Here is a 27424-nt window from a genome sequence, read left to right on the forward strand (position 1 = left end):
TTACTTTTTTTTTACCAGAATGGGCAATATTTTTATAATCCAAGTATGTCCTACCTTTATTTCCTTAACTCTCAGTGTTACCCTTCTCCTTCTCATTATCAGTACCATCAAACTGGACCAGAAATTGGAAAAGGAGCACTTAGATACTCATCTATTCTATAATCAGTTTCTTTCCCTGAAACACAGAGTTAATGAAAAAGACATCCATCCATCACATATTTTGCCAGTTACACAGTCAAAGATTAAAATGTCTAAAATAGTTTTTATTCTTTAGTTGGTCCAGGAAACCTAAAATGGCATGCTTTCACACAAGCCATTGTTTAGGGTGGGAAGTATTTTCAATTTTGAGGAAATCTGCATGACCCATATACTGTGTAAGTATCAAGGGAATTAATAGAATAGATTTATACCTGCAGAGGATATATACTTCTTACCTCTGCTGGGAACTGTTGATGTTTCAGGTATAAAATACATTATGCTTTTGTTATCATGAAAACATGTCTTGAAAACATGTCTCTTTGCTGGCTATTATTTTATAGCACGGGAAGTACATACTATTCCCAAAGACACAAATGAACTTCCCCTTGGCCTGCTAGCTGCTTAAATACTTAAGAGTTAGGTATTTTTTAGTTTGAGGCAGTTTCAATGCTTTTTGATGGTGTGTGTTTCTGTTTAATATGGCATCGCATAACAAATTAAGAGAAAAATTTTGAAAAGCTGCATTCAATATATAAACCTTGCCTAAGTCCAACAGGACAAATGCATATAGTGCAAATGGACATTACTAGATTCTCTGTAAAAAGCGTAAATTGTGTTCAAAGATTTCACCAGATTATCTCATGTTTGTTGCAGGGACCAGCCACACTTTTATTATCTCATTTACAATAAATAGTGGAATAGGTGCTGATTTCTTGTCCCAAGACATAGGTAGAAAATTGGAAGGAAATTCAGCAGAGAAAAAGAAAGAGCCATGAGGCATCTTGTCCCTAGCTCTGAGCTGGATGGGGATTTGCAGAGGTCAACTCCAAGGTCTCCTCATCCACGTCTTTGCACAATGCAACTGTGTCCAATGTCATCATTGGTCTGAGGCATTGACTGGGTATTCATTAACTTGCTGCTTTCATATGGAAGGGGTTTTGAGTTTAAAAGAATGCATACGTGTAAACAAGCATGCGTGGGATCATGGAATTAGAAAGATCACAGTCCAGAACAGAGCAGAGACTCTCAGCAGACAGTTCCTAAAGCAGCACAGGTGTTCAGCATGAGCAAGGAAAGAGTTCCAGGGGATCCCTGCACCCCCAGAGCCAACACTCAGAGATCTGAGGGTGTTTGTCATATTCTGAGCATGAGAGACAGAGCCAGGGACATCCAGGAGTCTGATCAGAGGTACCCTGAGCTCTGCCATGCATTTGCCCCTTTGTTGGCCTGGTGACCCTTCGGTGCTTTTAGTCCAGAAAGGGCTATCGATGCGGTATAAACTCTACTAGTAGGACAGCAAAATTCTGGTCAAAAAATTGACTTGACCAGTAGAACACATGCCTTACATGTCATGGGTGAGATCCTGAGGCCCTGGGTCCCTGAGTTCAATCCTGCCTGACTTTCTGAGCTAGTTTCAGTGCAGTGGGACCAAGCGCAGGGTACCACATATGCAGGTGAGAGTGAAATAAAGGTCTGTCCTTCAGCCTGTCCTTCCTCCAGCTGACAAAATGGTGCAGGTGATTTGAGGAGTGTGCTATAATTAGCATTTGATCCCTTTACGATTATTGTCATGTTAGTGATCCATTTGCAGATAAGGAAACTGGCTTAGCCATAGGGAGGAAGTGGTATAATCAGAGTTTGAACCCAGACAGTGAGGCCCCAGAACCCAGGTTCTTCACCATTAGTGCTCCAGTGCTTTGGCCAAAATCCAGGCAGGCAGACAGGTTTTGGGGAAGAAGGAGGAAGAACTAGTGTACAGATAGATGGCCAACCCCAGACTTTAAGAAATGTGACACATCTCCCAGCAGCACCCGGAGGGTTAAGTCCCAAAGACTACAAGTGGGGAGTGTGTCCCCTGTGAGTCAAAACAGAGCTGCTTGTTGAATCACTTGAATCTTTGAAGCATCGATTGCCCACATTGGCTAAAGCCCTGGGGTGTGGCTGATTCTGCCTAGATTTGAGGGTAGGGTTGGGGTGAGAGAGCAGGTTCCGACAGGCACTTTGCATTTAATAACTTTATTTCAGGCTCTCATTTGCCGGTTCAATGGCTGTCTGCAACATGTATGCCAATACCTTGTGAAAGAAACAGAAAACACTGAGAAAACCTTTCTCCTGCTCCTGGGAGAACGCCTGCCTAATTGTGAAAGTAATTTCTCAGAGACTTCCTCCCTAGTAATTATATATTTGTTCTCAAAAAACAAATGCCAGAAGTAAGGAACAGACTTAATAGGGCATTTTACAAGGCACCATTCATTACACAAGAAGAACAATTAAAGTATTCTGTCAATCATGGCTTTGCTGTTTGCCTTTTCTGTGGGGTGAGTAGGAAGGATAGCATTTCTGGATACGAGCATTCCCAGGGGTGTTAAGGAAATGGAACTGCACGCATTGGGATTTTTTTGCCAGTTATGTGAGTTATGTCAAAAGATCTTTCTTCTTCACTTCATCCTCAGCATCACACCTTTTAGCAGGGAGTTAAACAGTCCCCAGCAGTGAACAACCATCAACTCACCGAACTATTAGGCTCAGGTTCTCTATCCATCTAGTTCAAAGGACAGTTGTGAGAGCCATTCTCAGTCTCCGCTCCATGGAAAGGTCACTGGACAAAGGTTACAGAAGCATCTTCTCTGTGCCACACAGGGGCATGTCTGAAGTCAGTCAGCCTGGCAGAACTGGAGCAATCCATGCTAGGCCTTGCTCAGAAATCAAGGGATCTGGCAGCCTTCTCTGAACAAGTTCAGTATAAGGGGCTGTTGCTTCCCTTCGCTCTGTCTGCATTTTGTCTTTGTCTTTATTGTAGAGCACATGAGACCTTCTAATTGCCCCCTTCTCTACCCTTTTGTCTCTCTATCTTCTCCCTTTCATGTACTTTCAGAGCAAAACCATCCCCCCCCATAGCCCTGCACTTTATCTGCCATCAGAAAACAGGTGCCAAATCAAAATTGACAAAAAGAAAATGAAACTCTTTTTAGTAATTGAGTGTCTTCCGTTGCCCCTTTCCTACATAGTAGCACTATAGCACTCTTGTCCTGTTGTTCATCGATTTGCTCGAGTGTAAAATGCTACTAGAAAAAGCATATCCAAATAATGAATAATGAAATAAAAAAAAATAGACCCTCTTGTACTAAGATAAAGAGCCAATACTCTAGAGTAGGTAGATTTTGCTCATTTTGAAGACATTTTTTTTATTCTAATCTTCAGTTTGAAGACACAAATGTCTCCTGAGTCTTCAATTCTGCAGTTTGTGCCACCTGAGTAATGTCCTGGGGCCTAGAGGATAAGGCTAATCTAAGCATCAGGCAGGCGGGGCAGACAGATTCCCAGCAGGCCAAGAGATGTGAGCACTGCTCCTTGGCATTGCCCTCTGGGGCCAAAAGCATGAAGGCTGAGGTAGATATCAGGCCACATGATAACTCCCCTGTCAAGTGATGAAGGACTCCACTCAAATCCTCCCCCCCCCACACACACACATACACTTCATCTACTTCTGGATAATAGCAAACATTAGCGGTGATAATAGATTAGGACAGAGCCATGAAGAAGAATCCAGAACCTCCCTTACCAAAGTGAGACAGCATCTCTGACCTCTCCAGGTTCTTCATCCTTCTCTTTCATTTCATTACATCTAGATGTTCAAGTACAGCAAGTTCTGACATTCGCTTGCTGGTAAGTAATGACCTGTAAATCCATATTCTAAAAACATAGAAGTTTCTTTGTACTTCAGAGGTGGTCTCTTATAGATCTCAGATAAATTCTTATTAAAAATTCACAGACAAAACATTTCAGTGTCTCTAAGACTCAGACATCATTCATTTCATTATCGTCATCTGTGCCAAATGAAATATGGTAGCTCATTTCCAGAGAGCACTCATCTTCTGTGACAGGAAGTGGATTTCCCCTGATGTATATATAATAGAGACTTGCCATTTCACCAGATTTTCTCTGTCAAGAAGCTAAGATTGGGATCAACAAGCCTAGATCAGTATCATTCAGGGTTCAGTCTAGGGAAGATGATGAAGCAGCTATCTAAGAAGGAAAGGATGCTGAATGTGAATTTTAGATGTGACTAGTATGTAGCAGAGATCACAATCTTAGAACATTTAATATTTTATCACGGGCTGGAATGAACAAGAGGGCTCTCACCTGACAAATGGCATCTATTAAATGACTTTGTTCATATCTCTAATAATAGTATAATAATTTTTACAAATTAAAAATGACCCATAAAAATAAGATCAACACTGTGGGATGGTGGAGCAATAGTACAACAGGTAGGGCATTGGCCTTGCACATAACTGGCCCGCGTTTGACCCTCAACATCCCAGATGATCCCCTGAGCACCACCAGGAGTAACTCCTGAGTGTAGAACCAGGAGTAACTCCTGAGCACTTCTGAGTATGGCCCCCAAACAGACACCAAAAATAAAATAATCAACAATACATACTGATTTTATGTTAAATGCTATAAATTAAACAGATGTTAAGTTAAAAATAAAAAGATACAGATGAAAAATAAAAAGCTATCAATAGAGAGGTAGAGAGTGACTCCTTTTGGGGGAGTCTTCAGTGTAGAAAACCAAGATTCTTGGTGAATATAATGGATATAGAAACCACTTCTAATAGTTTCACAGTCTACAAGAGACCAAATTCTCCAGGGTGAGAAGCAATTATATTAAACATACCCTTAAATTAAGCCACCATGCCTCAGACCCATGAGGCATGGTGGCACCCTGCTTTGATCTTCTGAGGGAAGTAAAGATGGTAGAGAGACACCTAGGACAGAGCAAAGGAAAGGATTAAGGGGTGAAGAGAACTCACTCCTCACCTCAGCATGATTAGTAGAGATTTGCCTTGTCGGAATGATTTGTGAGAAGACTTAGCAATAAACAAGAGGAGAGTCCAAGGCATGTGTCTGACCCAATTCAATGCCGAGGACTATACGGCCTCAGAGAACTGTTAGGTGTAGCCCTGGAGGCCCAAGGCATAGCTAGAGTGACCTTGGTGTTCCTGGCATCGTAGGGCCCAAGTAACATCACAGCTACAGATCCTAGTATTGAACCACTTCCTGGTTTAGTGGAGAATGCAGTATCTCTGGGAGTTCCCTCAAAGCAAAAACAAAAAATACCAAAGAAAACCTTGGGGTGGGGAGGAGGTGCATGGAGAAAAAGGTGGGGAAAAAAAAAGAGAAAAAAAGAAAAGGAAGAAAACAAAACACCAAAGTGTTAGAAGGGAATGTGAGATGACAGGCGTCTTCCTGTATTGCCTGGCTACTATGAAACAAAAGGAAAACGTTGCTCAGACACAATCTTCATCTAGAATCAGGGAAAAGGAGGAAGTGATTTATGTAGTTTTAGAAACAAGTATTAAGTTACATGATAGAAGAACTTCCAAAGCATTATAGTTGGTACCTCATGAAGGTTGTTTTGCAATTGTGTGTTAAGTTCCTTCTCTATGTGATTCTCAACTTTTTTCAGCTCTGCAATCACAATTTGGTGGACTGAACCTTGTAGATACAGCCTCCTAATTAAACAGAAGGCATAAGTATGACCACTCTCCTCTAGTCCAGCAAGATACCAGTTTGTTGGGGAAAAAATCAGAGCTGATGTGACCTTTTTAAACAGTGGTTGTAAATACAAGTGGCAAATATCTGAAAGCAGAGCACTGCAAAATGCATGCATTGTATGTACTGAAAGGTCACTATGAAACATTATCTTTATGGCAGGCCTGCCCATCCACTGCCTCCTACACGTTGCATAGTCACACAATTCTGCGGCTCCTAGAAACCCTTATTGTGATGCAAACTCATGAGAGAGCATGACTCTGTAAAGAGTGGCTTTAGACCAGAGATTTTAGTCTGGCTACAAACCATCTGGGGAATGTTTAAAAATATTATTGTGCACCCTAGCCCTTGAAGTTCTTACTGAATTGGTTTCTGATTGGCCCAGGCTGACATTTTTAAGACTCAGCAGGTGAGGCTAAGCTGTAGTTGGAATTGTGTCTAGTTTAAGTTCTCAGTTACAATTTCCTATGCATAAAATTATGTATCATGATAAAACTTTCAGTGTCATAAATGCCACAGCAGGAAAATTAATCCCCTAGCTTTTTTTTTATTATTACAATATAGCATTTGTCACTCGAATTCCCATCACAATAAATGTTTTCTGGAACTCTTCTGTAAAACTGTGTAAGAGGCTTTATATGAGAGGGAAAGTGCATATCATTTGTAAAGCCTAATTCTCTTTTCCCGTTTCTTGGTCATTTCTTTATTCTCCCCAAGAGGAAGTTCGGTTGGTTTAAGACCTGCTGATGTCATATTTTTACTACTATCCCCAATTTCCCCTCTGGGTTCATGGCTCAGGCATACTAGACATGGATTTGATGAAGAGGCCTTGTTTTCCTTCTGGACAAAGGATCAGGGAAATGTCATTTATTTCTCCAGAGCCTCCTTCAAAGAAGAGAACTCAAGTCATGGAGAAGTATTTTACTGATACCAATCACTCCTCAGAGAAAATGGGGAAACTGACCTCAAGAAATCTGAATTTCATCCCTTTCTTGGATACTGACTCTCACTGTTACCTTTGGGCTTTGGAAGACCCCATCATAACCTCAGGACAGTAGCTTCTTCATCTACAATAAACATGTAGTTGAACTCAAAGTAGCAGTCATTTCTAAAAATTCTAATCCAGTTCGTCAATATTGATAAGAGACTGGAAGCTTATAAGAGTCCATGTAGAGGTTCTTGTGGGATCGTATAGGAGATAAGGCAGTTTCCTTCTGTGCAGCCAACTCTGGCTCTAACCATGGCATCGCGTATGGTCTCCCAAGCATTGTCGGGAATGATCCTTGAGCACAGAGCCAAGAATAAACCCTGAACACAACTGATTTTGGCACCAAAACTTAAAAAAAATAGTCTAGGAGTTGGAGAGATAGTACAGTACTACTTCTCTTGCATGCAGTCAACCTGTGTCTGGCCACCAGCATTCTATATGGTCCCCTGAACACCATCAGGACTGATTGCTGAGTAACCTCTGACTACCACTGGGTGTTGCTCAAAAACAACAAACAAAACAAACAAAAAAGTCCATGTGGAGAGAATGGGCCTCTCACAACAATAGTTTTATTGTCTTCTTCATAAATTTTAACTTTCATCATTTTCGCTGACCATTCATCCTATAGACAAACAATCTTTGATACACTGAGCTAGCAACAGGTGGTATGCTGAATGCAGACATATAACAAATAAGCTTTTGGTATTGAACAACATCAAGAGCTGGTATTCATTTCCCCTGCTGATCTAGCTCAGAACTCTGTGGTCTTCCATTTTATTTCTCTTGACTGCAAATTAGCTCTTTTTTGTTCCAAGATGGATGGGAAAATAAGTTCCAAGTTTAGCTACAGACTTTCTGTCATGTTTTGTAATTAGCAATTTACCTTAATTCACATGACAGAGACATGCATATTATTGTTTTGTTTTGTTTTGTTTTGTTTTGTTCTGGGCCACACACAGAGATGCTCAGGGCTCACTCCTGGCTCTGAGCTCAGGGATCACTCCTGGAGATTCTCAGGGGGCCATATATGGTGCCAAGGACCAGTTTCGTGAAAGACATGCACCTTACCTGCTGCACTATATTTCTGAGAAGTGCATATTTTACATGCAACTTTTGTTAGAGCAATGGTCTTGGGAAAGTCTAGCTAACTAAAAAATGCTGAGACTTTAGAAGTGCTGACAGTTGTCATATCCACCTAGTTTGTGTGCCCATCTTTCTGAAGTTCTTTTAACAGACCATCTGTGAGCAATAGGATAGGATGACTAAGAGCCACAGGGCAGCTCTATTATTTTGAGTCAGAGTTTCCCATTACCCGGCCATGAAGTTCATTTTTTTCTGACCCGTATAAAGTTCAGCATTCAAGGCCATGTATTAACTTAATCCCATCCCTTAGCACTTTGCTGTATTAACTTGTGGATAAACATACAATTGTTTGAGTTATGGACCATCTGAATATTTTTAGGGAAACTGTCCACTCCCTAAACAAAGTTACATCAAAATTTGTGGGTTTGAACCCAGATTTTGTGATAAGTAAAAACTGAATGGACTTGTCTTCCTTGTCATTTGTTACCTTTTCTTCATTCTCTAAAGGAAATTATAGTGACTGGGATAAAATAAATGAATGCAATCAAAGAATGCAATATTTAAGCCTTGAGACATATGCCTTGCTTGCTTTTTATTTTTTCTTCTTTTGGCCACACCCAGCAGTTTCTTGGGTTTACTCTTGGTTCTGCTGTTCCCCCAGAAGATTTATTTTGGGGGCTGGAGAAGAGTCCAGCAGGTAGGAAGTTTGCCTTCCATGTGGCCAACCCAGGTTCAATCCCCAGCATTACATATGGTTCCCCAGCACTATTGGCAGTGATTCCTGAGTATAGAGCCAGGAGTAACCCCTCAGTATTGCGGGGTGTAGGCCAAAAACAAAAAACCAAGAGATTTATTTTATCAGGGTGATGTACTTGTAAATACAAAAATAAATAAATATAGCTTACAAATGACAGTATTTATTCAACAAATACTATAGTACCTACTAAGTTTCAGGGAACATACTCTAACAGATAATCACACACAATTGCAATATTAAATAAGCTTTTCATAGGATGACTGAAAAAAGGTTCAGGTGGGGAAAGGAAGACCCAAAGGAAATTTTTGAAGAAAAAACAATAATAATAATAATAAAAGTTGTCACTAATTAAGACTGGTGAAAAGTAATTGAAAAAGTGTTCCTAACAAAACCACAGAAGATAGGAAGCCCAGGTGCAAGAAAGGTTTGGGCCTTTTTCTGAGAGAAGCTATTCAGGATTCACGTCTGAGTTAAAGGGGTTTGGGGAGGTTCCTCTATTACCTCAGTAAACGATATTGCCCCTCCTGGGTAATTATTCCTGGGTGAGCCTGAGCAACTGAGGCCATCTGTCTAAATTCTATTCACACTGTCCCATTTTCAGTCAATTCTTTGTTGCCCTCTGGGCTTGGGTTTGGTTTTGTCTTGTTTTCGCATTTTATGTTTGCCAGCCTCAAAAAGTGTATGCTTCACAAATATTAAAATGAGTGAATGGTTTACGAGGTCCTGAGACTGCAAATCAAAACTACCTACAATAGATAAGCATTCGATATTCTAAACATTTCTTTATTTCTGTTTCTGTTTTATCCTATTACATTCTGATTTTGTAAAGCAATAGTTTTCATCTAGAGATAATTTTCCCTGGCCTCACCTGGCACTGAAGATCTTTTTAATCATTATAATTTAGGGTGTGACTGGTTTCTGAGTGTGTATTGGATGGGATGCTGGCAGTAATCCTTCAGCACTAAGGACAGAACTCCCACCCTGACCCCAACAACTAAGAGTTATCATGTCTAAAATGCCAGTAGCACAGACCTGAGGGTCAAGCCAGGGAGCTGTGTGTTTCATTGTCTCGTATTGGGCTGTGATTATCGTTGGTGAGACTTTATAGGAACCCTTGTATATATCTTTTTCCTTCCTTGCCAAGCAATGTTCCAACCTGCAGAGATTTATTTCATTCATTTTTTTATTTGTTTAATAAACAAATCGAAGCACTAGAGGGAAAAATATTTCAGCGGTGAGGTAAGATGAAAGCTCTTCATAACCCAAGTTTGACTTAGCTGAATGGTAGGAAGCAAGCTCTTCCATCAGGAAGTGAGCAGTGGAAACAGAAATGAACTTGAAGTTAACAATATTTAAAAAGCTCTTGTCCAAACAAATATATATTGGACCAATGAATAGTCTGAAAAAAATGTGAAGATATTTTCATTTCTGGTATCTTTGTTAGAAGGAAAAAAGGTTTGCTTCTTCTTTTTTTTTTAGTGAAACAGGAGATTTTATTGATTAAAACTCACTTAGAAAGGATGTGAGGAAAGAGAAAGAGGGGAAGTACGTGTTCAAGAGAGAACACAGCTTTCTCCAGAATGAAAAAGAGTAAACAAAGAAACAGAGACAAACAAGCAAGATACGTATTCAAGAGAGAACATGGGCTTGAAAAGTAAGCCTATTTTCTTTAGTGTGGTAACCATTCATACTTGACCCATGACACACCCAAAGTCTAAAGAATAACAAACTCCCAAGGGTAAACAGAGAATTTCATGAGCGAGTGATGCCTCTGCATGAATCTATATAATTGCATGTTTGGACATAATAAGGTTTCCATGCATTAAATAATGTAGAACTTTTCTCTTTGGGAAGATAACTGTCAACAGTTAGAAAAGCTGCAGTTCTTTTCCCTCCAGGATGGTAAACACAAGTGTCTTCCCGCCCAGCTCAAGTTCAACACTCCAGTCTCAAAGCTCCTAGCACTGGCCCTCAAGTGTCCTGTTTTTACACTGTTCACTCTCTCAGGTCACTTGTTTGGGAACATTGAGCATCCAACGAGTGCCACTAAATCAATACCAGAAATCTGAAATTTTTGAAAAATAATTGAAAGATATACCACCTGCTTTGTACCTAGCCATGAATAGAAGGTGCCTCTTACGATAATAAAAAGGTAAGGCCTTCTTTCATATGGTTTCTGGCTCTTCAAAGAGGGCAAAGTGCACCAAATGTGGTTTTGAGTTCCCATTTGAGATCCCATAAGAAAGGAGATAGAGCTTAATTAAGGTGGTATGAAGATGCTCTAGAGCCCTCCAAATTAACTAATCATTGATTTAGTGATTTCAAAGGGATGTGTATTTATTTATTTGGGCTGTTTGCAATACTTTAAAAAAAAAAGCATACTGGATAGTTTCAGGCAACAGAAACAGTCCGATGGTACAGTAGACGATGCATTCAAAATCAACATGATAGCAGGCTGTGCTCATTCTGAAACCCATAAGTAAACTCTTCCTTTTGTCCTTTGAGTTTCTGGTGGGTCGTTTACTTTCGGTAGCTTATAGCTACTTAATTCCAATTATTTGACCTTTGCCCCATGAATCTTTACATTGTCATCTTTTTTCCAAATGTGTCCACCATATTGGATGAAGGGCTCACCATAGTCCATTATGTCCTCATCCTCGTTACCCCTGAAAGACTCTCCTCTCTCTAGATAAGGTGACATCCTGAGGCACAGGGCTTCAGACTTTAAGATCTCTTTTAGGGGGGCACAATTTAAATTCATAGCAGGATACAAACATTATATGTCTATCTTTGTTACCAAAACAGAGAAGTTTTTTATTTTTCAAAATGTAACATGAACCCCAGGGTCAGTCATACTCCCTCCTAAGAAGACAAAAGATAGAATTTATGGTTGCCTTAAATGAAAGGAAAGAAAGAGTAAGGCAAGAAGCATTTCATCTAAAGCAAAAAACTTTATGGGTCTTAGTGTTCCTGACACACCCATGTTCTCAGTCAGATGTACATCTTTTCCCCAAAGACATATTTCATATTTTACTATGAAAAAGTACTCATAATCACTTCAATTCACTCTAAGTACACATAACAGTCATCAGCTGTCTAGCAGAGTTCCGATCAATGGCAGCATGTTAGTGGGTGGATCCTAAATTTCTATTGCCTGGTGACATCAAAGCTGGGGTCATATCATACTATTGTGTCCTGTGTTGGCAACCACATCTACATTTCATGTTTACTGTGTTTCTTGATAACATCATTTCCCTTTGTACTTAACTTAATCCTGTGTAGCTTGGTTCATCATATCCCAAACATGTACAAAATCTGCTTCTATTGTTGTCGTAAAAGACCACATCAAGTGTCTGCCCTGGAAACAATGAAAAGACATAAACAACAAAGAAAGTGCCATATCAGTGATGGTTATTTTTCTCCAGTGAGCATGCGCCATTCCATCACAGCTACAAGACTGTCACTGTCACTGTCATCCCATTGCTCATCAATTTGCTCGAGCAGGCACCAGTAAAGTCTCCATTGTGAGACTTGTTGTTACTGTTTTTGGCATATCTAATATGATACAGGTAGCTGGCCAGGCTCTGCCATGTGGGCGAGATACTCTTGGTAGCTTGCCGGGCTCTCCAAGAGGGGTGAAGGAATCGAACCTGGGTGGGCTGCGTGCAAGGCAAATGCCCTACACCTACCGGCTGTGCTATCACTCCATCCCAGCTACAAGAGTGTGGAATAAAAACAAAGTAACAGAATCTGTTAAAGAATTCTTTAATTCTCTGAATTCTGCTTCTCTGAAAGCAAGAAGACAAAACTATCTTCAAGAAGGGTCTAAAGCAGAAATGGAGAGATTTCTAATAAACTCTATTAAAAAACAGACACCAAAGTGTATCTCCCTCTGTACCATGGTGATAATAACCAAAGCAAAAGTTTATCTGTTCTAATATTTGTGTGATGTCAAAATTGCTCAAAGTCACTTTTCTCAGAATTTTTCTCCTTCATTTAACTGAGACATAATTGTAGGCTATATTCCTAGGCTTTCTTTCCTACATTGGACACAAACACACACACACACACACACACACACACACACATATACACAAGAGTAAAGGGTAAAGGCATGGAGGAACAAACTGTCCCTGTTCCATCCTGAGTGTTGGGCCCCCACGGCAGAGCCTGAAAAGCTATCCGTGGCATATTGGATATGCCCAAAACAGTAACAAGTCTCTCAATGAGAGACTTTACTGGTGCCCGCTCAAACAAATCGTTGAGCAATGGGCTGACAGTGACAGTGATAATATATTATATTATATATCAGATATTATATAATGCATAATTATAATATGTGATATAATATATGATATATTGTATATAATATATAATAATAAATATATCAACTATTTAAAATGTACTTGCTAATTACTGTTTGCATTGAACTGGGCGTTGTGGAGGATGATACCAAGACAAACAGAATACTAGGTATTGTGGAGGACTCCAAGATGTGTACAACTGATAGATGTGTCCTAAGTCAAGATTTGGTCATTTCTTTTTTGTTTGTTTGTTTGGGTTTTTTTTTTGCTTTTTGGGTCACACCCGGAAGATTTGGTCATTTCTTAGCTACAACACATTTCCTTAGTGGGGAAAGAAAGACCATTTTCCATTCTTCCTATGAAGAAACTTGGGAAGAGAAGCGGATGAGCATCCTATTTGAAGGCTCCGTAAAGGCCTTTCCAGAGCAGCAGCAAGAGGGAGAGAGAGAGAGCCAGAGGCTCCAGCCCGCTGTAAGGCGCCCCTCCCCCAGCCCGGCCCTCTTCTCTTACTCACAGAGGCCCGTGACTCGCACCCTCTTCCAGCTTGAGACTGATTAGCCACAGCCCTCACCCACCCCCCTCACCAAGCGGCACCCCTACGTCCTACCAGATCACGTAGCCCACCACCTCCCACCCACGGCAGTTGAAAAGCACATCAATGTTCTCCCTGAGGTTTCTATTTCCCCCCCCCCCCTCCCAGGCAGTGGGCGGATTCTCTGGAAATCCTAGTAATCGCGGGCATTAACATAATCCAGGCCTCCTGTTTTCAGCTGGGGTTGCCCTTTCTAGCAGCAACAGTGCCAGTGTGTCCCAGTAAACATGTGGGTATTTGTCCTTACCCCTGAGAGTACACATGGGCATCACAGCTGAGTTCCTGTGTTCTGGTAACGTTTCACTGTGCTAGTTCTCAACGGGCTCTCCACCCACGCACGCATGCACAGCACTGCGTTCATGGACTTCAAAAGGCGCCCCAACATGTTGAAAAGATGTGTGAGAACAGTAAAGGGAGTTTGAAATGAGTCTAAAGTCTCTTTCTGTACCATAGTTCAGTTCATCCGTTGGCTCCAAGAAGTGTGTTAAAACACATATTTGTTAATGCTGACTATAGAATCATGAAAAAAAAAATCAGGATTACCAAGGCCAGTTTGTGTTTTTCATAACAACGGTCATTTATCCTTCTCCAACAATGCATATTTATAGGTTTAAACTATAGAAAGCTTACCAAAGAGAATTTTCGGTCATTATGCACCAACTTCCAGATGTCATCCAGTACATGAGGAATTTCCAGAAAGAAGCAGGGAGGGCACAGGATTTTGAAGCCTGGAAGTATCACTGAATCCAAGGAGATGTGATACTTGGAAATACTAGTGCATTCTTATATGAGTAAAGAGGAGTATTCTGAAAAGTACACATCCCTTAGACGCCCATCTCTGAGTCTGATCGAGGACCAAAGGAGGCTTGAGCATCTACTACATTATTATTTAAGTCTGATTTCTTTTATTTTTTTGTTTGTTTGTTTTGGTTGTTCATCACTGGCTTTCAGTCATATAATGTTCCAGCACCAGTTCTTCCACCAGTGTACATTTCCCTCCACCAATGTGGCCAGTTTTCCTCCTGCCCAACCGCCACCCCTGCCTGCCTGCTTCCAGTTGGGGCATTATTGTTTGCAATACAGATACTTAAAGGTTATCATATATCTCCCTCTACCTACTTCCAACACTCACTTCCTGTCCAGAGTGATCCTTTCTAACTGTTAGTGTCATACTGGCCCCTTCTCTGTCTTAACTGCCCTTCACCCCACACACACTGTGACAAGCTTCCAGCTGTGGACCACATGGAAAGCACCTACATTTTTTAAAACCCCTTTCACTTCAAGTGGTTTTGGTTGTTTGCTTGTTTGTTGTTGTTTTATTTTGCCACACTGTTGCCTACTGAGAATGCTTAGAAAGTGAGAATCCCTGCAAAGTGTTCTGTGCACTCAAGGGTACTATGTGTAGGCATACAAATTTGGTGATGAGTCTCCTACATGGACCTTGTTCTTGCTCTTTGACTCATGTCTGGGTATAAATTCAAGTTACTTTAGGTATATGGCTGATAGCACTACCTACAGTCAGGACTTTCCCAATACTCTGATTGATGTAAATTGTTAAGAAAGTTAGAAATGCTTTATTTCTCATAGATTTTCAGACTTTACCCTAGTCCATATCTCAGAGTAATTATAGACATTAATTGCACACATTTTTTTTTCTGTCACTGTAAGATTAAATTGGTGGTTGAGTATGTGCACTAGTGAAGGGATGGGTGTTTGAGCATTATATAACTGAGACTTAAGCCTGAAAGCTTTGTAACTTTCCACATGGTGATTCAATAAAAAAAATTTAAAAAATAAATTAATGAGTTAGAAAAACACAATAAAATAAAAAAGTGATAATCAAAATAAAGTTCATTTATCCTGGAGCAGTATTATCTATAGCTGCATAACAAATCCCCCCTCCAAAATTCTGTGACTTAAAATAGCAAATATTCATCATCTTTTGTGTATCAAAAATTTAAATGTGATTTAGTTGAATGGTTCAGGCTCAGAGGCCCTTCAAGTTATCTCAGGGTCCAAGGTCCCTGGGAAGCATTGAGGTGCAAATTTGATTCAATTCCCATCAAACTGTTGTATTAGGACTTCAACTGTTGACTCGATGACCTCTCAATTCTTTTCACACAGTTCTGTTCACAAGCTGACTTCCAGAAAAGCAATCAAGCATCCCCCCAACCCACCGCAAAAAAAAAAAAACAGACATATGCCATAACCCTTAATAACTTAATCTTAAAGGCACCACCTCTCATTGTTTTATCATCTAGAATCTAATCACAAAGTTCAGTCTATACTCATTAGGAGGATATTACACAAAAATATAAATGTCAGCAAGTGGAAAGGGAGAGGATTCTTAGCTCCTCCCTCTCATGAAATGCATTACTTTGACTTGATTTTGTCAATTTATCATCCTATTCATGCTTTGCAAAATCTAAGTGGTAATGTAATATTAATATTTTCTAATACCAGCTCAGCTATGGTTTCAAGGTTTCAAAATTGTGTGTGTGCATGTGTGTGTGTGTGGCAGTTGTGGGGATGGGGGAGAGAAAGAGAGAAACAAACAGACAGACATCAGAGCAGTCTAGATGCAGAGTTGTTTCAATAGCTTTATAATGGCAAAAGCATCATCTTCTATTCTCTGGCATTTTTTTAGGTATAATGTCTTACAATAGTACTAATGTTTATGCTTAAGGCATCAATGTTACTATATCACACCCTCCACTGGTTTGTCAATGTCACCTCCTGGTCAAAGGCTGACTTTTCTAATGAAGGAAAAACATTGTAATTTAAGCAGGATGAAAGTGTCTAAGAACCCCAATACACAACTGTCTCTTTCATAACCAAATCAGAAGTGCATGGAATGACCACCATCCGACTTAAACTTAGGTCCCATTGGCAAGAACTATGTCACGTGTCTACCATAAACCAGTCTCTCACCAGGTAGACCAATATAAGCAAGTCTAATCTAACCATAGCTGATTTCTGATGTCAAATGATTGTTGCTAGGATGCAGATGTCTCAGTGAAGTAGAACACCTGCCTGGCTAACAGATAGCCAAAAATTTGAACACAAGTGCTGCCTGTTTGTGCCACAAAAATCTAAGATCCAAACATTGCCACTATCTGTGATCCCTGGAACCAGGGTTGGGGAGAGGGGTTATTGTTATGAATTCATCAGATTCTGTTGACAGAACATGGGGCAGTGAATGTTGAACACACAACACACAGGTTTCTGTGAACATCTTGTATTGTCATTTATGTGTTCTACATATCCAGTACAGTCAGAACTTCTACTAATGTTCTAAGAGTTTCCCATAGAAACTAAATAAACAAGTATCATTGTTTATGAAACCCTAAAATGAATGAAGAGTTTCCTTCTTAAAGTACTGTTACCCAGGAAAAAAAGTCCAGATTTCTAGACCAAAAAATGACCATGTTTTTAAAATCCTGTATACATATGGTATGCTTTTAAAATATTGTCTTCAGATATGTTTAACAAGATGAAATTTTCTGAGATTTATTGCATTTACCAAGTATTATCAAAACACAACAAGACAGATGGCTTTCCTTGACGTGCGTGACCAGATTTTTATTAGCTTATTTCTGAAATAGTAGCATCATAAGCCAATGTTGCACAAAGGCATTTAGTGTCATTTATAAAAATTCTCTGAATATAAACTGTCAATTTCTTATAAAGCATCTGTTAGGACACAGAAATATCACTGAAGAGCATTTAAGCCTCTGATCTTAAGACCCACACTATAATTCTTGTCAGAAGGGCAATTTGTATGATAGATGACAGAACAGAAAATTCTAGAAAGTTCTAGAGGAAACTTGACCTCATTTGAAGCATCTCATTCGAAGAAACTAAATGGCACCTGTACTTCTTGACTTTTGGTTTTGTTGAATCTCTAATTCCTACTGTACTTTAAATCTCAGTGAACAGATAAAGTTCTGCTGTAGGGAAGACCTGACTATAAACAGAGTGAGTCTCTCAGGAAATAGGACTTCTGAAAGTCCCATTTCAGAAGTTTTGTTTTGTATTTTTTATATCCCCCTCCTCTTTTCATTAGCATCAGAAACGTTACCATTCATATTGTGAAAGCACACAAACTTCTCCCAAATGCACACAGACATAGCTTTCGAGTCAATGCCCTAAGAACTAATGAGACACTTACTGGAGACCCAGAGATAGGAACGGAGAATGGCAGAAGGGATGAGGAAGGGGTAAGTGCACTGAAATGATCTGGTCTGGAGTGCAGGACTGGGCCTTAGAATCAGGAAGTTAGAGTTCTAATTTAAGCTTTCCTACTAATTCTCTAGGGACCTTGTGAATGCCTAGCCCATTTTGATCATTTTGTGCCTTGATTTCCTCATCTGCCATTTAGAGAGTCCTTGGCTATTTAGAGAGCCCTAGGATTGTGAGAACATACTGTACAAGATCACAAAAATACAACGAGTACCTTCAAAGAAAACTCAAAATTTCCTAGTTACAGAGATATCCCAACTTAAAATGGAAACACTAGCAAATCTAATTCCTTTATAGTTTTGTTTATTTGGTTGGTTTATGGGGTGGTAGGATGGTGGTAGGGATTAGGCCACACCTGCCAATGCTAAAGGGCTAATCTCGATCTGTACTTGGGGATTATTCTGGGCGGTGCTTTGAGGACCACGTGTGGTATAGAGGATCAAACAAGGGTCTACAAGGAAAGCACTGTATGCGCCCTGTACTCAGTAATTCCTTTAATAATCTGAGTGTAAACAGTTGAGTAAACATATCTAGTTGAATAAACATAACTATCTGGGTGAAAAAATTAAGACTGTTGGAGAGGATACAAAAGTGAAAAGATCAAATTTGAAGTAAGCAGTTCTGGCTATGCATTTAACCTGTGTATCCTCATGCAGTTTCTTAACCTCCTGCAGAATTCATATCTATAAGATGACAATGATAAGCTTTTCAGAGGGTTGACACAAAAAGAGTTTCAGATGGAAATCAGTTCTTTTGAGCCATTAGTGGGGTTGGAACTCACAGCTAGCATGCACTTTGCAGCTATTTTAATGGTTGTAATGCACTTTCTTTCATTAAAATCATCTATTAAAAACTACCTATCTAGAGCAATTTTTTTTTTGGGTCACACCCGGCAATACACATGGGTCATTACTGGCTCATGCACTCAGGAATTACCCCTGGCGGTGCTCAGGGGACCATATGGGATGCTGGGATTCGAACCCGGGTCGTCCAGGTGCAAGGCAAACGCCCTACCCGCTGTGCTATCACTTCAGCCCCTCTAGAGCAATTTTTAATGGTTCTGTTTATTGATCATTTACTATATTATAGAGCTCAAACCCCTATGCTAAGCACTTTATATATACTGTTTTATGTTCTACTCTTCACAAACATTTTTCTATATAACTGTAAAGAGGTAGAGAGAAATTAAGCTCTTTCACTGACTTATCAGGTTTCCTTTACCTGCTTCACATTCTATTTCTCTACTACATCTGCTTTTGTGTTTTTTGTTTTGTCTTGATTTTTGGACAATACCCAGTGATACTCCCATCTTACTCCTGGCTGTGCACTCTGTGATCCCTCCTGGCAGTGCTTAGGGGACACCTTATAGAGTGCTGGGATTTGAACATGGGTTAGCCACGTGCAAGGGAAGCACTCTGCCCGCCTACCCTCTCTCCAGCCCCTTTTAATTATTTTTAAATCACTTAAATTATTACAACTAAAGCAAAAACATGATATTTTTGTCCTGGTGCTCTCTGTCCCTGGAGATCTGATCTAAATTCACTTGGATATTTGAGGATAAATCATGGTAACTGGCAGTTTCTGGAAAGCACTGAAAAAGCAGTCACCCGGAAAAGTTTCTTAAGCAACTTGAAAAAAATTAACTGGGATGAGGAACTGTGCTGTAGATACAGTACAGTGGGCAGGACACTTGCCTTGCATGCACCCAACCTAGGTTTGATCCATGGCACCCCATATAGTTCCCTAAACACCACCCCTGAGTACAGAGCCAGAAATAAGCCCTAGCACTGCTAGGTGTAGCCCCCCAAACAAAAGCAGACAAATACACATAAGAAGACTAAGCAGCGACAAGGAGCACTGGGCTCATACTTCACAGGCGGGAGGCCTGGATTCTCTCTCCAACACTCTTAGCACTGCCAAGAGTCAACCCCCAGCATAGAACTGGGAGTAGCCCTTGAACACTTTCCATGTGTCCCCTAAACAACAACAGAGAGGTGAAGAATCTTTAATATGTTTGGCAAAACAACTTGTGTTAAGAAAACTAGTTACGACCTTGAGATATTTGACACATTGAACCGTGTTCATATATTTTTCACTGGGACCAAGTGTTTATGACACATTTGATGTCATATGTATCATGTTGTCCTCAGAAATCATGCTGTGATGCTGTGTGAGTCTTATAGCAACAAGAAGGGTTAAATTTAGCCTTTTATTTTTTTGGTTTGGTTAATAATCCTCTTGAGCCAACCTACCTGCGGCATATTCGATACGCCAAAAACAGTAACAAGTCTCACAATGGAGACGTTGCTGGTTCCTGCTTGAGCAAATCAGTGGACAATGGGATGACAGTGCTACAGTGCTACAATAATCCTCTTAATAGTAGAAGAATGTTATGATGGTGAAATACTATCAAGAAAAATTTCAGTGCAGGGAGGGGGGAGGTAGAGGGAGATGCTGCTGAGAAAATTGTCACGTTTGCATGCTGGCCCCACATTGCTAGGGTTTTTACCTTAACAACTCACCTTTGTCCTAAACCTCTTCTTCCCTGGTAAAATGACAACCACCAACTTTGGTTTGGATTCCCCAAATTACATGGAGATTGATGCAGGTAGAAGCAATTGCTAACTAAAAAGTGCTATGTGAATGCAAATTTATTTGATGACTTGCTTTTTGTTTGTTTAGTTTTTTGGCTGCACCCTCCTGTGCTCAGGACTGACTTCTCCCTCAGGGGTCATTCCTGGTGTGCTTGGGGGCCCCTCTGACAGGCCAGGAATTGAACTTGGATTGGCTCTTTGTAAGCCAAGGACACTACCTGCTATATCGATCTAACCCATTTGGTGATAGGATTTGTAGAGTGTGGACCACTGATTTTTGCATCTTAGCTTATTCAAAATATTACTGTTTCATTTTTTAAATGAAGGAGCCTCTTATTTTTAAAAGCTTAATATTTTCTGGTTTTATTGTTGTTATCATCACTTCTCTCTTAGCTTGTAAATCAGAATCTCATCTCAAAGCTATTTCTAGACTTCTCTGTATCCCTGTCCTCAAAGTAACTCAATCCTGTAAATTCCTTCTTTCCAGTCCCTGAAATTAATTCTTTTCTTTTCCTAGCCAGTATTCAATTTGGGCCCTACCATGTTTAACTTGGGATGCAGCAAAGGTCTACTGCTCCTGAATTTTCTCTTTTCTCTCTCCTGTATACTGCTGTCAAACTGATCTTGATAAATGATTGTATTGACTGTGGCTTCATTGTCTCAGACCAACATCTTCAATAGACATCCTCCTCCCTCAGCCACTGTATGTTAAGTAAAATTGAGTCTAGCCTCAATCTGTCTTCCCAGCTATGGTCACTGAGGATTGTTACCTGTGAAACTCACTGTACCACCCTTCCTTGTTCCTGGGAATTTTTTTGTGATTTTCATTGTTCCTGGTCCCTTCCTTTCCAAATTGTGACCCTTTTTCCAAGTCCTGCTCAAGTCTCATTCCCCCCATGAAAAAATGCCTCAAGTTCTTCTATCTCAAAAGAATATAATTCCCTGCAGTAATTTATGAAGTGTGTGAAAAGTCAGTAATCAGTGATGAACTCACCATCACTGATCATCATAAATTAACAATCCCTTATCTTTATGCATGTGATGTTACAGTGTAACTTAGGACATGTCATTATCCATTTATTACATGGTTTGTATCTTTATCCATGTTGTTCGATTTTACCTGAAAGCAGAAAGGAATTTTAGCATCCATTTGGTTTCCCCTGGAATGTCAATTCTTTCTGTTCAGTTTTGTTGTCACACCCAGCAGTGCTCAGGGCTTACTCCTGGCTCTGTGTTCGAGGATCACTCCTGGTGGGCTTGGGGGACCATATGGGGTGTTGGAAACTGAGTTTAGCTACTTGCATAGCAAATGCCCTACCCACTGGGCCCAAGGTTCTAGCCCCTGAGAACATTGATTCTAATTTTCTATAGAGTAAACAAATTTCAGGATAACATGGAAATGCTTCCTGGATCCCACCTCTGGAAATGCATTAAAGCTGGGGGGCATCCCAAGATGTACATTTCCAGCAAGCTCTAAATTCTACCCGTCTCTGCTGGGTGCCTCTGTGCACTGTACACAGAACCTGAGCATAAAAGCAAATATATGTTTGTGGATAGTCAGGGGTGGTCTTTTAAAAAAAATTTTCTTGGGGCTGGAGCAATAGCACAGCCTACCTGGCATTTGCCTTGCACGCGGCGGACCCGGGTTCGATTCCCAGCATCCCATATGATCCCCTGAGCACCACCAGGAGTAATTCCTGAGTGCAGAGCCAGGAGTAGCCCCTGTGCATCGCCAGGTGTGACCCAAAAAAAGTAAAAAAAAAAATTTCTTTGCTTTCAAACTCATAGTCTTTCATTTCTTTCTTGTAGATTGATTTTGAAGATGTGATCGCTGAACCAGAAGGAACACACAGTTTTGATGGCATCTGGAAGGCCAGCTTCACCACCTTCACTGTGACGAAATATTGGTTTTACCGCTTGCTGTCTACCCTCTTTGGCATCCCAATGGCACTCATCTGGGGCCTTTACTTTGCCGTTCTCTCTTTCCTGCACATCTGGGCAGTCGTACCATGTATTAAGAGTTTCCTGATTGAGATTCAGTGCATCAGCCGTGTCTATTCCATCTACATCCACACCTTCTGTGACCCACTCTTTGAGGCTATTGGCAAAATATTCAGCAATATCCACATCAACATGCAGAAAGAAATATAAAGGACATTTCAAGCATAGAAGCATACCTGATTCTTTTGTTTTTTTCCTTTTAATTCTCTTGGTGCCAATTTCAAGTTTCAGTTGCTAGGATAGCAACGGTATAAGAATGAATTTTGTTTAGTTGAGAACAAAGAAATCGCTTCGTTTCCATAAATATTGTCTTTTCTGAGCTAGTTCATCTGGGGTGGGGGGGGGGCGGGTGTTTTGATTTTTTTAATTCATTAAAAATGTTTTCCTTATATTTTTATTTGCATGTGGATACTTTGGGGTTTTTTTGCTGAGATGTGAAAATATTATTAAAAGATAATTGAGAGAAATATTAAGAACTGAGGAGGGGGATAGAAAGAGCCAACAACTTCAACTACCTACTTTAAAATGTTGATCATTTTATAGTAAGGGAAGAATCCTAGGCTGTAGCCATTGAGTGTACAGGCATATAGGCTGATTTTAAGCAAGTTCCCTCCCCATTATCTGAAGATTTATATAAAATCACTGCCATTTACTTTAATGATCTAACAGATCTAGTATTTCTGATCAAATTAGAAAGCTATTGTCTGCATTCACGTGATCTGACTAATGCCTTACCCTTCCTGAAATTTTTAACTTGTGATACTTTCTGTGCCTGAATATTTGTTATATAGATCATGAGACCTAAGTGCCTTCCTGTGGCTTATGTTTTCTTTTCAAAGAGGGTCCAATTCATGATGTCAGCTTCCTCCTCTGCTAAGTCCAGACGTGGAGATCTATTCATGAGCTAGTTGTCCATGCTGATATCTGACTCTGAGACCCAGAGTCAAATGACGTTTATGTACGCACTGGACCACGCAGCGTTTTCATTTATATTGAGAATGGTCACCATCAGCTCCATGAAACAAATTAAGGTGACCGGGCTAGCAGGAGTGCCAGTCAGCGGAACTGCCTCTCATCAGCTGGATGACGTCAGCATGTCTATTCAGCTTCGTTTGTTTTCAAGAGTGATCACGCTTTCCTGATTCCAAGCTAATCCATCACTGGGGTGGTTTAGAGGCTGAACATTGTGTCCCCTTTTCAGCTAGCCAGTAGGCCTCCAGGAAAGGGCTGATGAAATGGAGGCCATTGTGTGAGTCTGTCAGAATTGTGGCAAATGTGACCCCTTCAAAAGGAGAGCACTTGCAACCCTCTGTTCCGCTGTGACACCTCGCCCCCTCCCCTCGCCAGGAGCTTTGGACCTAAGGCAAGCATCATTTTGCTAGAAAGAAGGTGGGGGAAGAGGCAATAATAAAAGATTGAGGTAATTTTGCTGGAACCAGTTCAAATTGAACACAAACTGAGGAATTTTAACTGTAAACCTGAGTCATAGAGAAAGCTGCCTGGTACATACAAAAGCTTTTTATTCCTCCTGCTCATATAAAGATTCTGCCATTAAGGATTTCTTTTTTTTTTTTACCTTTGTTATGCTAATCTATTTTCATATGCTTATTGGAACGCCTTTTGTTTTATAGCCTCTCTTCCACTTTTCCTGAAGCTTTGATTATCAACTTGTTTTTACTTAAAACAGACACTGGCATGGACATAGTTTGACTCTTAAACTGTGTGCATAACTGAACATGTACTATACTACATATTTTTAAGTGTAAAGATATTTTTATCTTTATCGGAAGAAAATCACTTGGGAAATTGCTTAGAGAATCAGTCTGTAAACTGTGTATCTCAAGACATGTCTGTTCTTCGTAGATGCTTAGTCCCTCCCCTTGTGCAAATAAACTGTCCAAAAGATTGCTGAAATTTTATATGCTTACTGATATATTTTACACCTTTTTTTATCCTGCATGTCCTATAACCGTTACAAGTCTACACAATAAAAATGTTTAACAGTCTATCAGTTAGTTTTATTTTTATTTTCTCCAAAGTAGTATATATGTATCTGTGTGTGTGTGTGTGAGCACGTACATTGTATGTCTGTGAGTGGTATGTATGTCTGTATATGTGATGAGTTCATACATTGTGTGTATGTAATTATAGTGGGTTTGGTGGGGGAAGTTTGCTTCACTAATTTTTATTATTATAATTGATTTAGGTGGGATCTTTTCTTCAAGGCCAACACCACTCATGATTTCATATAAAATTTAATGAAGACCAGAGAGACAAAGTGATGGTTATGGTACTTACTTTGCTTGCAGCTGACTGGAATTTGATGCTCAACACTGTGTATGGTCCCCTAGTGCTGCCAGGAGTGATCTCTAAGTTCATAGCCATGAGTAAGCTCTTGACACAGTGAGCTGTGACCCCAAACAACAACAAAAAGTAGAGTAAAAGTTATTTTATAAAGGCTAGGGATGTAGCTCAGCAGTAAAGGCATTTGCCTTCCATGTATGAGACCTTGAGTTTGATCCCTGGCATGACATTAAAAAAAAAATAGTTAATAAGAAAGTTAATAATTTACTTTTCATGAATGAGTTAGTTCAAATAAAAATAAGTAAGGAAGTTAATAGTTAACTTTATTCACTTTTAAAATAATTAACATCTGTGAAACTTGATTCGCTTCATATAGAAAAAGAAAAATTTGCTTAGCAGATAGCAGCTAATAACATCCTATGCTTTATTAGATATTATCCAACTTTAGACTCCAACAACCTGTGGAATGGGTATTAATATTCTCATCTGCAAACGACACCTTCAGGAAATGGTATCTTAAGGTTTGTCATTTTTCTTGAGAAGGCATATTTTATTACAGTTTATTTAAGGCCTTAGTGAAGCTTACTGTCATTGCTTCTATATTTAAGGTTCCCAGAGCAAAATTTATATATGTGTTTATATTACATTCATATGTATTATAATATATAGGGCTGGAGCGATAGCACAGTGAGTAAGGCTTTTGCCTTGCATGCAGCCGACCCTCGATTCCTCTGTCCCTCTCAGAGAGCCCAGCAAACTACCGAGAGTATCTTGCCCACATGGCAGAGCCTGACAAGCTACCCGTGGCGTACTCGATATGCTAAAAACAATAACAACAAGTCTCACAATGGAGACATTACTGGTGCCCGCTCAAGCAAATCGAGGAGCAACCAGATGACAGCGACATAACATTTATAAAAAAATGTGTATAATATTTACATATAAAAGAATTTTCATGAAATTGCAGAGAGTTTGTACAAAGTCACGCAAGTGTGTCCTGAACCTCATTCCTTTTTGTTTTTTCATGATCTTTTCTGCTTAGTTATCCTTTCTCAGTTCTTTACCATCAGTCCCTTCGCTACCAACTTGTATTCTGGATTGTTCTGGTCAGCCAACAGACATCACCTCTATTATTTTCACACATACAAAAACATCCCTCCCTTGACCTCAGATCAGCCTCCCATCATTGACTATCTTTTCTTTCCTTTATAGCCAAACCTCTTTAAATGATTACCTACACACATCAAATGCTATCAGGTTACCCTAGCTATCATTGTATTTTCAAGACAAATCATTTTTAAAACTAATTATTTACCTCAGGTGGCCAGATGCAGACCGCAGCATAGTCATAGATCTGTCATCATTGGTCTGCCATGGTACTCTTCATTTCTTTTTATTTATTTTGCTATTTAACCATCATTAATTAGCACCTGTGAATTCAACACCTAATCCAAGGACTAAATCAGCAACAAAAACTCCTAACGGTCCTTTCTTTTCCTCGTTCACCTGTCCCTTTAGTGCATATGAGGCCTTCATTCTCCAAAACTTTTTAATTATCACTGTCCTACCTTCAAAAATATTATCTAAGTACATAAAATCTTCCAATCATAAAACTACTTAATTTCAGATATGTTGGTGTGTCTTCCAATTTCTCCAAGTTTCTAAAATTAAATTCAGTCATGATTTCTCTCCCTCCACCTTATCTCCCTCCTCTCTCTCTTCCTTCTTCTCAGTCAACCTAAATTAATATACACTGAATTCTTTATTGTTTTTGTCTATCAATTCTGGGCTGGATCAATAGCACAGTGGTTGGGCTTTCACCTTTCACGAGGCCAACCCCTGTTCTATTCCTCCGGCCCTCTCGGAGATCCCAGCAAGCTACCGAGAGTATGGAGCCCACACAGCAGAGCCTGGCACGCTACCCATGCATATTGGATATGCCAAAAACAGTAACAATAAGTCTCTCAAAAAGAGATGTTACTGGTGCCCGCTCGAACAAATTGATGAGCAACAGGATGACAGTGACAGTGATCAATTTTATATTACTATGTAGCACATATAGGTGAAATTATTTGATACTCCCTTTCCTCCTGACTTATTTTGTTTCTCATAATTCCCTCCAACTTTTTCCATTTTGTTCCAAAAAAAAACTCTCTTGCTCTCTTTTTAAAATTTTTGTTTTTGAACTATACCTAGCTATTCTCAGGGCTTACTCCTGGAGATGCTTGGGGAATGTATTCAATAGCAGTTTGGGGGATTGACCCAGGGTCAGCAGAGTGCAAGACAAGAGCTTTAACCCCTGTAGTCTCTCTCCAGGTCCGGAAAATTTGCATCATTTTATTGCTAAATGGTATTCCATTTTTTGTTATATTTTTATTTTATTTTATTGAATCACCATGTGGAAAATTACAATGCTTTCAGGTTTAAGTCTCAGTTATACAATGCTGAAACAACCATCCCTTCACCAGTGGCCATACTCCACCACCAAAAAAGGAAAAAAAAAAACACCAAAAACCCAGTATACCTCCCATCCCGCCCTGCCCCCACCCCCACCTGAACTGATAAATTTCACTTTCTCTTTACCTTGGTTACATTCAATATTTCAACAAAAACCTCACTATTATTGTTCGGAGTTCCCCACTAGAGTCAGACCTGTTGTGAAGAGATATAAGGTCGCTCGGCCGCTATCGCGGCCACGAGGTTTTGGAATTCTGTATTTTCGCAACTAAGTCCAGGGAAATTTCTTCCAGATATTGGATCATTGCAAGCTTGTAACTCTCATCTGTGGATGTCATAATATGG

At 39.9% G+C, this 27424-nt stretch overlaps 1 protein-coding gene across 4 annotated transcripts in view; it reads left to right on the forward strand.

The window, feature by feature from the left end:
- Nucleotides 1–24324, forward strand: part of CAV1 (caveolin 1) — a 36061-nt gene extending 11737 nt beyond the window's left edge. For all 4 annotated transcript variants that reach the window (XM_004602076.2, XM_055135099.1, XM_055135109.1 and 1 more), the window contains exon 3: nucleotides 22127–24324. In XM_004602076.2, the coding sequence (XP_004602133.1) occupies nucleotides 22127–22468 (342 nt within the window). In that variant the 3' untranslated portion in view covers nucleotides 22469–24324. The remainder of the gene's footprint in view (nucleotides 1–22126) is intronic.
- The last annotated feature ends 3100 nt before the right edge of the window (nucleotides 24325–27424 follow it).

This window comes from Sorex araneus, chromosome 1, assembly GCF_027595985.1.
Source record: "Sorex araneus isolate mSorAra2 chromosome 1, mSorAra2.pri, whole genome shotgun sequence".
Lineage (NCBI taxonomy): Eukaryota > Metazoa > Chordata > Mammalia > Eulipotyphla > Soricidae > Sorex > Sorex araneus.